The sequence below is a fragment of the Petromyzon marinus genome, chromosome 31 (genome assembly GCF_048934315.1).
Source record: "Petromyzon marinus isolate PM22_M1 ecotype Great Lakes invasive population chromosome 31, UKy_Petmar_22M1.pri1.0, whole genome shotgun sequence".
In the NCBI taxonomy this organism is placed as follows: Eukaryota; Metazoa; Chordata; class Hyperoartia; order Petromyzontiformes; family Petromyzontidae; genus Petromyzon; species Petromyzon marinus.
Genome location: NC_133697.1, coordinates 9,088,895 through 9,104,484, shown reverse-complemented (window position 1 = coordinate 9,104,484; position 15,590 = coordinate 9,088,895). Strand labels below are relative to the sequence as shown.

The window sequence follows — 15,590 nt, the reverse complement described above, 5'->3', positions numbered from 1 at the left end:
GAAATATATCCCCATTACAAGACATACACTCAGCAGCTGTTGGACAATGCATTAGTGTTGTTTAAGTTGGGTCAACATGTTAAAGTAGGCAATTTAATTTATGCATTCGTGATATGGTCTCAAATATAGTGGAAGCCTATACAGTACAGTATTGTTAATCTGTACATGCAACGAATCAATACAGTTATACATTCCACAATCCGGAACGAGGCTGGATTTCTTGGCAATTAATCAATTATGCCAATCCGGGTTTTTTCAGAATCCCCACATCATGCTTAATCAGTGTAATTCGGGCTAAGCAATGAGTACTGTTTAGGTTATTTGGAAAACCTGTACATATATGGTGCTCCAATCAGCCTCCCCTACCATAGCAATGGATGTTGTCACAACGCAGCAGCAGCAGCAGCTGCATCGAGTTTTCCCAATGTAGCCCAAAAGTGCCCGATCTGTTAGTCTTTACCTAGAGCAGCTGTTGTGCATTAGAACTGGAAAGACGATTCAGGCGTGCTTGCGGAGTGCTGCGAGTGAACGCTTGTTTCTTGGCCCTACGGCAGGCACCCTGCGAACCGGCACCACGGACAGTTGCCTTTTTGGACTCCAAAGCAAAGGGGATAATTATTTCAAGCTGACTGAATACCCCCCCCCGCCCCCCCCCCCCCGACTTTCTTGGGTGGAAAGTGGTAACAACAAAAAAGTTGAGAGAAAAAAACACTGGCCTCAAAGTAAACAAATCTCTATGCGATGTGGTAAAAAGGTAATTAACTCAATGCACGTGATATATAAAAAGAAATAGGTGGTGTGCAGGATTTTTCTAATCGGAGAGGTGAAGCTCTAGAGTGCAACATGACAATTCATAGAAATAATTGCACTTAGGCACATCGTCAAAAATCCCATGCCTGGAAAATCAACTTTAAAAAGGCATTGTACTGTACTTTCAACATGCCGTGTTAAAGATTTCCAAGTTATGCAAATGACGTTAAACAACTCAGATAAAATATTTAATCTTGATGGAAAAACTTGTTTTCGAATGGATTCAGTCCCCATCTTTGAAATGCCATATTTCTAGTCCATTCACAGCTTAAATGTAATATTTATGAACAGGGTATATTTTTAGATGTAAAATGACCAAGTAAGCATCTGTTACCTTCTGTTGCCAAGTTCTAAAACAGCTATTGAAATGATTCACTTTTCGTAAAACTATCTTACATTTTACTTGGGTCCCGCTTGCAAAAGGGGTATCTTTTGCTTCCTAGTTGGTACTTATATTTATAATAACTAGCCTTTTGTCAATCCACTGCTGGCTGCGAAGGGTGAAGTATGGTTGTTTGACCATAATTCACCAGCACTAATTAGTGTAGATTGGTGAAGTGGGAGGGCCACAATCAATTCAGATATGAAACCCACCACGAATATTATCCGTGGGCAGGAATCCTAACTTCTGTTTTTATCTTATGCGTACAATAAAACAAAGACCCCCCCCCCCCCTATAGCTTTAACAGACTGTTGGGGCAAGTGCTGTTAACGAACACCTATGAAGGCTGGCACGGTACATTAGAGGGTGGGTGGCCAGGACCACGCTCGATCGCCTTCGTCTCCCCAGTAGCGATGTTTACACAACATACCAGGTACTCATTTGAGGCTGAGTCGACCTAAGGGAGGCCCAGGACCAGTTCAGATATTCGTCGCTAATGTCGCCGGGTTCGGAGCGTAGCGCGCTAACCGCGACACTACCGCTCCCCACTACTATGCATACAAAAACACACACATACACCACCCCTGTGAATGCTGCGTGAAGGGGCTGTTTATAAATACAACTCTCAAGTAACGAGGGACTTACTGGCGATGAGATCGACACGCAGCAAGCAGTCCCTCAAATTCGTACTCCGGCAGAGTAGGGAGAGAGCTGCCAGGTGCTCCACCCACACCACGACTCTGAGCTGCCTCTCCCAGCTCCTTCCTTGCATCCTCTATATTAAATGGAAAACCAACAAAGATGTTTTACGAACAGCCACTGTACTCGTTAATACATGCTTAATAAGCGTATCGTAAACTCAACAAAGCAGCATCAGCAATCAACAGCTGTATACTATTATGGCAATTTTAATTCTTCGAAAGTCCCAAGTAGCAGCATCGTTGAAAAGTTTTGTAAGCATTTTATTGCAGTGACATATATGGTAGATAGATTATAAGTGATTATTTATAACCAATATGTAATATTACACCAGTGAAATTTCTCTTATCCGTGTCAACATGGGAGGTTCAATTAGCAGATGCTATTATCTACCCCTAATCATGCAAAAAAGCAAACATGACACATTGTGTTTCTGGAAGACCACGTTTGAGCGAATATTATTCACATATAAAACACTGTTGAATTTGATGTGCCTTTCAGATAATTCTTCCTCTTACTTGTGAAAAGACATGGACAATCGGATACATGCAGTACTGCCAGGAGACTACTTCGGATTGATTGCTATCCAGTAAAATAAATGCAGACAACTGGATGAATCCGTCACCACTTTTGGGGGGATTCTAGTCCACAAATAAAGTGGAGAGCAGAATGCAGTTATAGTGCTTCCTGTAGACACTCCTGTGTGACTTATGTGCGAGGCAACGGCAGTAATAGGATGAAGTTCCCGCCACCTCGGATTGACCGCTTTTTATCCGTAAAAAGATGCGGACAATAGGAAGAATACATCTGCAGATACATTTATTTTTTAAATATTGATTATGGCAGTTAAATTTCGATTTAAAGCTTTCGTGACCGCTTGTGTTGTGGCCGAAACGTCGTGAGAATATTATTGTGTTATTTTATTTTATCAATTTATTATTTTATTCTCATTCTACGTGACTTTACCGAAATAACCAAAGAAGATTGATTATGGCAGTGGATAATAGATTTGACGGGAAAATAAGGCAGGGGCGGACTATATTACTTGTATCGGTAGTGAGTTATAGCAGCAGCAGTACCAGCAAGTGTCACAGTGGTAGTACTGGTATAATTGATTAAAGAGGTAACTGTACAAGTGACACGAGCAGTGTAAGTGGTGATACGAGTCAACGGTAAAGGTACAGCCCTGCAATTGATTGCTCACACCACTGCTAGTGGAAGGGGCTCCATGAGAGGAAGCTGTACAAGAAGGTGTTTTGGCCTACCCTTTTATGCTAGCAAGACATTTTGGAATTGTTGGGAGTACTCACACTCTACTCAACCGCACGGTATGCGAACCGTTAAACCATGGCAGTATTTGGTGGTAATAGAAGCGGTGACCGTATAAGTGGGATTTGCAGTAGGAATGTTTTGTGTTTTTCAAAAGCGGGTATTGTAGTACAATACTGCAGTCGCGATAGAGGTTTTAAAGGTATCTGTAAAAGTAGTAGTAGCAGCAATAACAACAGGAGTACCGCTACTCTTGTAGTAATTGACAATTTCAAACGATCGGGGTTACAGTGGGCTATTGGTACGATTCCAACATTGTTTGCGAGGGAGGGCGGGTGGGTCGGATGCGCGCGTTACTCCAGCATTGGAGCGTAGTGGTCAGCCCTTGCAGCGCACGGTGCAGCCACAGCCGTTCCGCCTCAATGAATCGAATGGCCTCGTCGTCTGATCGCAGCAACGGTCAAGGACACAGCTTGTGATGGGGGGTAGGGACCCAGTTGCAGAACAATGTGGGCTCGTGTGACCGTGCGTTCAGAGATCAGCAGGTCGCCCAAAAACTTGCGCACAGAAAACCAAACCTACGCTCAGTTTGCAAACATCATGCTACATAACTACTCGGCTGTATTAAGACTCGTTAATGGTTCTGTTGATAATGCCTTGAGTAATTCACCAACACCGGATAAATGAGATACATACCATTTGAGAATTGCTTTATTTGAACTATTATCTATTAATTACAAAAAAGTTTGCTTTACTGGCTTGTCCATAACATATCTTGCCAGTGATTGAATGTTGAATCCACTGCATATGCAGTGATAACACTGTAACAAAAATATATATATTTTGTTCCTGGGTAGTGTTATTTTCTAATTGCTTTTATAATCAGTGCAGAGTTGATTCTGTTCATTTTAGGCATTTAAAAACATATAAACTGCAATTGACTTAATAGCCTGGAATTTCCGAGCATGAGTAATAATGCATTTGAGCATATGCAATGCTATTTTTTTTTAATCATTTATCTCCTGATTATTGAGAATGTACTATTTGTCACATGACCTAACATTTTAGCATAACCGCTCAATAAATTAGGTGTCAGATATGTCCTGGCTTAAGTGGAATGTAACGATTGTTTTAGAGATAAAACTTGATTTCTTACACGTGTGATACATGCATATAATCGTGTGCTTAAAAGTAAAGTACACGTTAAATAAGCATCGTTTGCAAATGTTACTGTTTAGGATGACAAAATAAAAGAGTAAAAGACATACAAGACAGGGACTATAAATGAAACAGAATATGAAAAAATAATCAAATCTAGAGTAAGATCGTACCCCAATTTCAAGACAATTCGTATATCTGCTTAACTTTACAAATATACAAACGAGCACCCAGAAATATAAATGGTCAAATTGTTTACTTCTTTTATTTTAAAAGACAAAGCAAATAAAATGTGATGGCAGCAAAGCAAACATATACATTTTAATTTTGTCTTTTTTTCTCCAAGTTTATTTAAATTGTGTGATTGATTCCATGTCATGAAAATATTTGTTCAGAACTCACAGAGCAGTACATTCATTGATGGACATCTGTGAAAATAGCTTGACAGCTGTTCGGATTTCTCCAGGATAAATAAAGATTTTGACCTTTTGTTAGAGAACAACCATGGAAGGTGATATCACAAAACTACTTATGCGATCCTGAACAGTGATATTTTACCCACACTAGGGGCACTGCACTTTCCCACATGCCCTAACATGAACATTTTAACATTTAAAATGAGTTTGGCAGGTGAGCAGTGTTACCTACGTTGCACAATGTATGAACTGTAAAGATTCCTCCACTGCAGTTTTAATCCAATCAGAGGTCAATTCCAAAATTCCGTGTTTTATAGAATCTGTATTTTATTACCCCTGCCTCAGTCTCCAACCTCATCTCATACCCCACCTCCTCTCCATGCCCTCTGTTAAATAATCCATATAATTTGTGTCTATACCACCAACTTGAACTGCCACTTGAGGTTGCTCTTCTCCTTCCTCCCATGCTGCCACTGTATATAACATCCTCCCCTAGCCATTCTCATCGTTGAATCCCTCCCCTTGTTTAAATTGAGGCTGAAGCCGTCTGTCCTCCACACTATTCAATAGCTGACCCAAACCATGCATTGCTGATCCTGGAATAACTCGACACAACTCTGGTCATGTTGCAACGTGTTGCTTCTGTATGTTCAGGCTGTCCACTCTGTCCACCCCCCCCACTATTTCCCCCTCCCTTCCCTCTGCGGTCAGAGGGAAACAATTCGAAGTTGTACATTATGAACACCACCCGCCATTTTTATTTTACATAATTCCAAGTTGATATCTATTTTTTTGTTGTAATTTCCTGCCTTGATTTTAAAAACCAAATACAAGTGCCAGAGTAGACCTCTGCAAGAGATGCCATTATATTGGCGTGCACCTCTTCTGCACTGACCCCATTAAGTCACAAGTATTTTCCAAGAGTGGGCAAGTTGAAAGCGGACAACTCCCTTCACAAAATGAGCTGATCCGCTCAAATAATGCGCTACATTTGACGGGCAGGCTGCCATGGGAATCCGAGCTAAGTTTACTCTCCCAATGCGTGAACTGGGCCAGCCCAATTCCAAGTGTTCATGTAAACAAAACGCATTACTCTCCATCAAGAAAGTGAAGAATTATTAACGTATTACCTATTATTTTTCCTTCCCCCATGTAAACTCTCCACCATCACCACCCCTCATATTTTTCTGACCTTCCTACCTTCGCCTACTTACAATCTGCAAAACGTCCCAAAATAGAATATTCACAGAGGCTTTATATCTCAAACTGTCTGGCATTTTACGAACAATTCAGACAAAAGTTGTAAGGTACTCAAAGACCAAATTACCAAGAAAAGTGAATTAGAATGTGTTCTCCTGCAGTGCTTAATGTTCCTCTGCCTGACTTTTCATTTTGTGAACCAAGCCCAAGCTGCTCTCAATCTGGCACAAGCGGAGAGGAAAAGGATATCGTGAGCTTGGATGACTACAGTGTGCCGAATCAGCCAAACGGTCATGCTTAGTCCTGCCAAAACACACATTTTGCCATCGTACTTTTTAGACAGGGAGCGGCACTGGACCATTTTTGGAGCTTCTTCATGTTAATGTTGTCGCTACTGTAATTAGCCGTCAACCGACGACTCAAGAAAGCAGAATTTTCAAACACTGGTGAAAAATACCGACTACAGACATAGTAACGGGGTGTAACGACGCACAGATTCAGTGATTAAAATCGATTCTTATTCTAATGAAAAAATATCACATCACATGAGAATATATAATTTTCTACTTGGTTGTAATTAAGACTCATGACCCCTGCAGCCTCCAGATATGATAAAAAAATTCATAAAATCGTGAAATCCCATCAAATCTCAAGGGGAGCGAGTCACCTGGAGGTAAGCGTGCAATTGAAAATGCCAAAAAAAAGTGGTCAATTAAAATAATGAAGTGATATGTTTGCAAGATATGAAATTCTGCACTTTTGTAAATTGTGTTCGAAGTTGACATTTAGGAGAGACGATGGCTGCATGTATTCTATTTTATTAACCCAAACGTTGCCGGGTGGTTCAATAGTCAGAATGCAGAGCTAGCACTGATGAGATCCTGGGTTTTAATCTAGACAGTTGCCTGTAATTAAACTGGGTTCTCAAATGAAGTAAGTTGATGTTCTCAATTTAGTAACCAACGATTGCACACACACACACACACAAAAAACGTAACATTTGTTTTTGAACAGTTTGAGTGCCATGCAGAAAAAAATACTCTACGACAGCATGGTGGGTGGGAAAGTGCTGACCCCTGGTATGGACAAAAGGTCACCGAGACTTCAAAAGTAGTTCTGTAATATCACATTCCATGGATCGTTCTCTACCATGGGGCGATGCACTGCTCTGAGAGCTCCAAATGAATTGGCTTTCTCATGGTATGCAATTTGGATAAAATTAGAGTAAAAAAGAAAAATTCAACTAGAACTAATAAATTACTTACCCTAACCTTTAGCAAACCACATTCATCCCGAGGTACACATGGTTAATGTCTTGGCTTATGTGCTTTAAACATGACAGTTTGCACATTAATGTCCATTATCCTACTCTAGCAGGATTAATTTGTAATTCTTTGCAACATACGCAAGATTACCACTAGCTGCATTAATGCTTAGCAAATGAAAATAAATGAGGCACAAGACCGGTATTTTGCACACTGAATATGCTTTCCATTTCATAATGTTCGTATCAAGAGATAGGCACATTTGACTTGAGGCTTCTTTTCTTTATGCTTAGCCTGTGTGCTTGCACAGGCTTGCCGTTATAAGAGTCATGCACTTCTACAGTTAGCCGCATAACATGCAGAAGAGTGTCAACATGATGACGGAGTTCAATGTGCTGCAAAGTGTGGCAAGCCAACAATGGCTTGAATGGAAATGTTTCGTAGAGTGAGGATGGCGAATAAAGGATACACTCTTGCTTCTGGGCATAAACTTCAGCGATCTGCAAGAAAAAGTTAGTGGCACCTGGTCAACAACTTGTTTAGACTAACATAATCACAGTTGAGAAGCTTGCCTCCACTGAACTTAGGACAAAATCCATAAAGTGTGACTCAGAGCTTTGATACTAATCTGAACTGAACCATGTTTCATACACTGAACACAACAATCAATACACCATCATGCGAGTGCAAAGTTTAAAATTGTAACTTATAAACAGCACAAAATAGCACTGGTCATTGGATACAAAAATATATTTTGTGTAGAACAGTTAACCAAACCGCATAAAGCAATTATTTACGCATTGCTAAGTAAAGCCTCAACTAATAACGCATCTTGTGAACCATTTCAAATTTACAGAAAGAAATCCATTATTGATTTATATGTGGAACAAACAACAGTGCTCAAATGGGCAGCCTGCTTGCCAAGCGATCTGTCTGCTCTGCCAAAACGAGGTCAAGGGTCAAATGTGAAGGTTTTTCTTCACACTTGGGTTACCTGGTGGACGCGTTGCGGAAGAGCAAACTTGTCGGCAGCAGACTGCGTCACCCCTCTCAGTCCAGTGAGCAAACACTGCAGGGCGCTGCCTCTGTCCTCCTGTGCCGACACCCCGCCCTCCATCTCACCTCCTCGATGCGTGGCGGCCTCCACATTGCCGTATACTTTATCATCACGCTGGGCCTTTCCACTGGAACTTAAGTCTTTGTTGTCGAGCCTTGGTTGTCCACCAGCTACTGCTGCGACTGATAACAAGAGATACAAAAAGTTTCATAGGTGAAGAGAAGAACCTGAACAAAGTGAGGCTCGCACGCTATGCTATTTTATATTTACATAATGTATGCAGAGCATGCGGAAAGCGTGATTCATGAATAACGTATACGCTTCACTCATCTAAAGTGGTCAAAACGAGTTCGCCTAAGTGACAGCAAATAACTTATGTTGAATAAAAGATATACACAAAGGATGAACAGTGATTTATAAAAACTGGCTAGTCAACAATCTTGACTGTACCTTAAAAAACCAACACCTTATTTAAACACTCCGAACCCACACCCATAAACACTCATAAGTACTTTAAGTACCGATAATCATTTATTTTATTAACCGATATTATATAGGGTTAGAGTACATATTCATAAAAGCCAAGGTCTTCTTAACTAAGCTGTGCTTTTCATTTTGAAGTTGGAAACATTATTTATCTATTGCAACTCTTTTAACTTCTGGTCTCTAAAGAGCCGCAATGAAATACCCTTCCTTGTGTGTCGATACAAACAGTACACGTGAGTGTGCATTAGAATACGATTTAGCTTAATATAAACAAAATATAACCATATCTCAAGATACTGTGGAGATCAATTCCAAATCGGGGTTAAAGAGATACAAGAGGAGGAACTTTTATTTATTTCAGAGATAAACAATTTTTAGGATGAGGAAAATAAGGGCAAGGAATGAAGAGCACAGATGGCTGAAGGGAATGAAGTTCCAGACTATGGGGGCAGCAGAGAAGAGCGACGTCCCATTGAGCAAAGAATGACTGGAGAGGCGTTGACAGGTCTTGCTTGCTGGAGCAGCGAGTAGGTGGAGGATACGACGAAGATCAAATATTAGAGGTAAGCAGGGACAAGTCCATAGAACCTTTTTACGACGGGGAAGTGTGATTTTGAAATGTATGCATCTCTGGATTTGGAACCGGAGTATTTTGATCACATTACCGGCTACGGAGTATGGCTGCAGCATGTTGAATCATTTGGAATTGTTTAGTTAGGACTTGGGGAGGGTGAAGTTAGAGTAATTGATTCAGGGTCTCAGATGTAGCTGGAATAATGAAATGGATGAATGCAGGACATGTTGTGCAGATGGAGATAAGAGATCCTCCAGATTTGAGATGTGGGAAGAAATCTGGAGCTCAGGATCAATGACAACTTTAAGTTTCTGTACACTCTTTGCAGGTTAGAGTTTAGGAATTTGGTAGGTGCACGCTGAAACTGGATTTTTTGACAATTATGACCGTTATTCCTGTAAGGAATATCTCGGATTTGTCAACATTTACCTTGATAACGGTAAAACTAATGCAGATGGGATCGTGGCAAGAAAGAAGAGCAGTGGACAGTGCGGTTGTGTTCATAGGAATCTATAGCAATATACAGCTACGTGTGGTCTGCAAAAATGTGTGGACAAAATTAAAACTGGACATAATTTTTCCAAGTGCTAGAAGGTATAATGAAAACAGCAAAGAGCCAAGGTTGAAACCACAGCACAGAGGTTTCATTACAAATCTAAATCTGCAATATAGATAATATAAAAGCACAACTACACATTCCACGTAAGCTTACAGTCCATCCACAACACTATTATTCTACGTGTTTAATTGACCGCCGAGCAATAATTGTGGACTAAGTGAACCCCCAATCGAGTTTAAACACACATTTCGAAATTAATTGGAGCACTTAAACTAAAGCACCACCTAGACAATGCAGTGATTGCGCATACACACAAAACACATTCATTTGATGTAACAATCACAATTCACTTCCATCAATTACATGTTTAGGTGATCTAACCTGAGAGATCAGCGCTTGCAGCCACTGGCCCAACGGAGGTAGTGGCACCATCGCCACCAGCGACAGTGCCACCGTTCGCACAAGACGTGGCGTCGCTTGCAGGAGCTTCAGGCGAGCACTCGCTGGCCGCCTCCGCAAGCAGGGCCTCGACGTCCGCGCTGCTACAAATGCTTGCCAGGCTGTGGCTGCTGGCACTAATGCTGGCCAACCCAGACTCTTCCTCCTCATCCTCCATCTTCATGCCATCACTGCCATCATCTTCTACGGCATCAAATCCAAGCACCACACTGTCGATTGGAAATCTCATGGTGCTGCTACTGTTGTTGTTAAGGAGGTCATCAGGTCGTCTTTTTACATCGACCTGATACTGGGAGGCCTCTAAAGCAGCCATGCCGGAGCCCTCCGTACCAACAGGTGCTTCCACAGACAGGACGCTTTTCTGAACATCATTCTGATTTATGTCGTCAGCAGGTTGGATGTCCTTGATTTGTTCTAAACGTCCTTCTGTGCCCTTTGATGACTTAATTTTGGATTCCACATTTTTCTTGTCTTGGGCTTCCATGTCAAACTTTATTTTCTAGCTATTTTAGTAAAGTAGCTTGTTCAATAACAGCTTACAAAGTCAGAGTTATACATTTGTACTATTTTTCCCTCAATGCAATTATGGGATAATAAAATCGGCTAAATATTTCAACAAATACATACATCGCATATTTTAGATTTACAAAACTTTACTTTGGCTTTGCAATTGCCTGTACTATGTTCAAATTAATGAGTTGAAAAACAAAAACATTTGCATTTTAAATGCAGAAAATGGGTTTCAGGAGGACAATGAGCATAACTCACACCTCCAGTACACTGCGGCAAAATTTCATTTTGAAAGTTCTGTTAAATACAGCAGAATTCTGACCATTCGGCATAGTGTCCAAGGAGGTTGAAATAAAAAGGCTGGCTCCATTTGATGACGGTTCTTTGAATGGTCATTTCAAAGGAATTTTGTGAAGATCTCAGCACTGGAATTTATGATGAAACCGCCTGCAACATGAAAGGAAATAGTGAAAAACAAATTGTAATATGCTGTTTTTTAAACAACACAGTGATTCCCCCCCCCCCATATCAGCCTTCTGTAATATGCAATTGAGGCTGGTTGCATTAAACACCTTAAGTGGAATTTTCCACTTGGTTTGTAGAGATTTGAAGTTTTCGTGACTGTTTTTTTCGGTAGTCACGTAGGTATAAAATAAAATAAATTAAATCACGACGTTTCGGGCGCAACACAAGTGCCCGTCATCAGGTGGCAACAACCACGGCAATAATCAGGTGTGAAAACCACAGCAAGAAATTTCAAAAATTTTTTGCTGAAATTTTTTTGCTGTGATGATTGCTTGTGTTGCAGTCGAAACGTCGTGAGAATTTTATTTTATATTTTTATTATTTGATTGTTTCCCTTCTACGTGACTTTACCGAAAGAACCAATAATATACTGTACTGTTTATGTCAAATACCCTTTCCATAGAGGACATCGTGTCTTTGACTCGATCAATGGGCATTTGGGTAACAGTTTTAACGGATTATTTCTCCGAATGTTTTGTTAATCATACCTTATGCCGACTGCATTTATGCACACGCCGTATTTTGAAAACAATATTTTTTAAAGAACCAATTTCCACAAATAACAAAAACTCCAACGTTCATCGCATAACACCGCCTTCAAAGGGAACGTATAATCGGCGACGTTTCAGGCAACGGCCCTTGTTCAAAGCACATCAATTACCAGACAGCATTGCAAATGCATCGTGTAATGAAATACCCAACACTCTTAGCACGGTTGGCTACGTACGGTGCGAACGAAGTTAATAGTACATACAATGCAAGAATATTAAACATGATGGTTAAATGCGAACCTGTCAACCCCTTATCATTACAGACCAATTCAGACCTTACTGGTCACCCCGTGCCACCTTGTAAATCGCAACGTTCATCCTACAAAGCCCCATCACAAAGGAGAAACACAAATAGACACACAAAACAAAATAATGTTGCCCTATTAAAACGGCTGTACGCCGAATGGAGCTGACAACTAAATTTCCCTGTACAAGAATACGGGGGTAAACCGTATGGATTGATAGGTATGTGAATGACGCGTAAGTCAACGTGGAGATATCTTTAAAAAAAATACACGGCAAAGCATGACATTAACCGTAAACATTGTCTTAATCAAAATAATAACAACCACTTTACTGGGGGCGGTTTAACTGCAAGGGCCTGCAACACAACGTCGGGACTTGACCCCCCCTCGCCTAGTTCCCCTACCGAAACCGGTGGCGTTTCGCCGGTTCGGTGTCCTAGGAAAAGCGAAGGCTCCCGACAACCTCAAGTCGTGGGGGGTCAACGTATTAATTTGCGTTACCCTTCACCCCACACACGGCGTTTTCAATGCCTTCAAAATGCTGTTTTAATTTTTAAACAAAATAGCAATTATCAAATGTTTATTTACACGTCCGACACCGCATTAAACTTACAAGGTTGGGTGTCTTTGCCTCGCCCTCCGTCCCCTTTATGCACAGCACGACACAGCAAAGCGCTCTCAATTTTTTAAAAAAAACTTTTTTGTTTAAAATGAAATCAAATAAAACGCGTGCAGTACTCTCAAAGACACGTTACTGCAGCTACTCTGTCTTTACCTACCCAGCCTGATAGCGGCTCGAGATGAATTTGAACGCGGTCCTCTGGCTTAGCGCTGCATCAGCGTAATAATATTACATCACGGGACACGTTGACAGCCTAAGGAATGATGATGCCCTCACCTGGTTTAAAAGGCACAGGATGTTTAAATCTACAATCACACAGCAGCATTATATTAATCTCTCTCTCTCTTTCCATCGCACACACACACACATTACCAACGCCAATTGTCCTGCCTGGTTTTATTTTTAATAGCGATGACGGTAGATGTTGTATTGTTCTCTCTCTCTCTATAATTTGGCACCACGGGGGGAAGTCCCACGTTGCTTGCCCAACGCAGACGCCACGCGGTTGGCCGTGTCTTGTTTTTGTTTCCAGGCAAGTCTCTCCCCGCACCAATTCCGTTCATTAATCATTCATTGCATAAACTTCCGTGGCTCGCAAAGGTTAGCCGATGCAGCTGTTAACCAAGTATACGATTGTTCAAATATATCTCGTCGTTGTTGTTGTTATTGTTGTTTAACAAGTACGACTGTAATTCGCATGCGGCCGCTTGGTCTTAGCAAAGCGTTTAAACACTCAAGCAGGGGTCTCAAACTCGCGGCCCGCGGGCCAATTGTGGCCCGCGGAACGATATTTTGTGGCCCCCTACTTGACATCAATTTTTTATTTCTTTTTTAAATATTTTTTTACCATAGCTCAGGCTCGTGACAGCTTCCGGTGTTTGTTGACAAGTTATCCAACGCGAATTAGCAACGTTAGTCACTTGGTTGAAACGTGATTCCGGAGTGACACCAAGTGGAAGGAAAATATATATATCCTGTCACCCAGTGCAAGGTACAGAGGACTTGGGAAGTGAGCGGACTCAACAAGAGTAATCAGTGACCTAATAAAGACAACAGAGTGTTGCAATAGGAAAGGGAAAATAATTACATGGATAGCAAATAGCACGAGGTGGGTGGCAAGAACAAAAGCAAAATGGTGGTTAGAACCTGAATATTATAAAGAAGAAGTTAAAGATTATTATTACAAGAGAAACAAAGATAAAGACAAAGGACAGATATGTGCAATCGCAAAAGAAAACGAATTTACCAAGAACAATTTAATCAAAAAGAGCAATAAATTCAAAGATATAAAACATGAGACAATGCACTTGATGTTAAGAATTAAGACAGGTGGAGTAACATGGACACCAGAGTTAGCTCAATGGCATCCAGAGAGATTTGTTAGAGCAGAAGGATATGTAAGATGTAAACAAAAAGAAGAAAATCTATATCACTTTATTTATGAATGTGAAAGGTATAAATACCTGAGAGAGAACACGATTGATAAATTTAATGATAAGAAAAACGAAGTGCTAAAAAAAATCTATAAACATTGATAAAGTTCTCAAATACCTCTCAGAATATATAGAAAGGGCATACTAAATAAGATCCCAAATACTCAGGTATTGGGATAAAAAATGTAAATATATCTCAATGGAATGCCCGCCTTAAGGGTGACCAAAGCGCTGTAAAAGTGTATGGTAGGCAGAAGCCAAAGCATTGATAGTACCGTAATTATCCCGGACTATTGAGCGCACATGATTACAAGCCGCACCCACTAACTTTAAAAATAAAAATAAAGTTGTACATATATAAGCCGCGTTTGTCTATAAGCCACAGGTGTCCACGTTGTAACATGAGATATTTACACAGAAAGATTTTTTAAAAAAACTTTTAATTAAATAGTACCGGTAACATACACGAATACGTACTGTAAATGTTTTTTTTCCGAACAGTACCCAACCAGGAACAGTTAATCAATTTTTCTATCCCAGCTTTGTCCTAATCAGGGTCATGGGGGGGTAGGAGCTGTAGCCTATCCCATCTGCTTTTTTTTTGACCTCTGAAAGCTTTTGTCGTCTTTTTTTTCATTGAGTCAGGTCATCACGCTGCCTGTCTCCAACGTCTCACCATTGATTCATCGATGCCAAGCTTACGTGCAGCAGCTCTTATTCCCTTCTTTGACAGCCAGATCGACCGCCTTTTAACTTGAAAGCTGCATCATATGCATTCCTGACTGATCTGAAGAATTTAGTGCGAGTGCATTTGATTGGTCCACTCTGGCCTGTTTGGTAATTTAATTGGTTTTGGCGGCATGAAGCTTGTGTAAAAAAAAACATAAATTAGCCGCATCATTGTTTAAGCCGCAGTGTTCAAAGCGTGTAAAAAAAGTAGCGGCTTATAGTCCGGATATTACGGTAGTTTTTTTTAGTAACTTTTTTTCTATTATTATTGTTTTGTTTTGTGTCACCCGGCCCCAGTCATGTCTCTCTCAAAACCTGCCGTGAAGAGAAAAGGTTTGGCGACGAGCACACACAATTTCAGGAAAAGTGGGAGACGGAATATTTTTGTTTGTTGAGCCACAGGGGCACCCCGACGTGTCTTATATGCACAGAGAAAGCTGCGGTGCACAAGGAATACAACATCAGACGTCATTACTTAAGTAGACATACTGAGGAGTATGCAACATACCAGGGAGATGAGAGAGAGGACCGGGTCGCCAATCTTAAAACATGTCTACCTAGGCAACAGGATTTTTTTCAAGAAAGCAAGCAAAGAGAGTGATGCAGCAGTCGAAGCTAGCCACGTGGTGAGCGAGATGATT

The 15,590-nt window shown here is 40.8% G+C and overlaps 1 protein-coding gene across 6 annotated transcripts in view; it reads right to left on the bottom strand.

The window, feature by feature from the left end:
- The window catches only part of CNST (consortin, connexin sorting protein), a 35,707-nt gene extending 21,983 nt beyond the window's left edge, over positions 1–13,724 (bottom strand). For 4 of the 6 annotated variants that reach the window (XM_032963909.2, XM_032963913.2, XM_032963914.2 and 1 more), the window contains exons 1-6: positions 12,779–13,057; positions 10,257–11,291; positions 8,194–8,438; positions 7,669–7,699; positions 3,518–3,604; positions 1,838–1,967 (exon numbers count right to left, since the gene is read on the bottom strand). In XM_032963909.2, the coding sequence (XP_032819800.2) occupies positions 1,838–1,967; positions 3,518–3,604; positions 7,669–7,699; positions 8,194–8,438; positions 10,257–10,818 (1,055 nt within the window). In that variant the 5' untranslated portion in view covers positions 10,819–11,291; positions 12,779–13,057. Of the gene's footprint in view, positions 1–1,837; positions 1,968–3,517; positions 3,605–7,668; positions 7,700–8,193; positions 8,439–10,256; positions 11,292–12,778 lie in introns of all 6 variants that reach the window. The other 2 variants (XM_032963911.2, XM_032963912.2) reach the window with 2 other exon arrangements.
- Between the last annotated feature and the right edge of the window lie 1,866 nt (positions 13,725–15,590).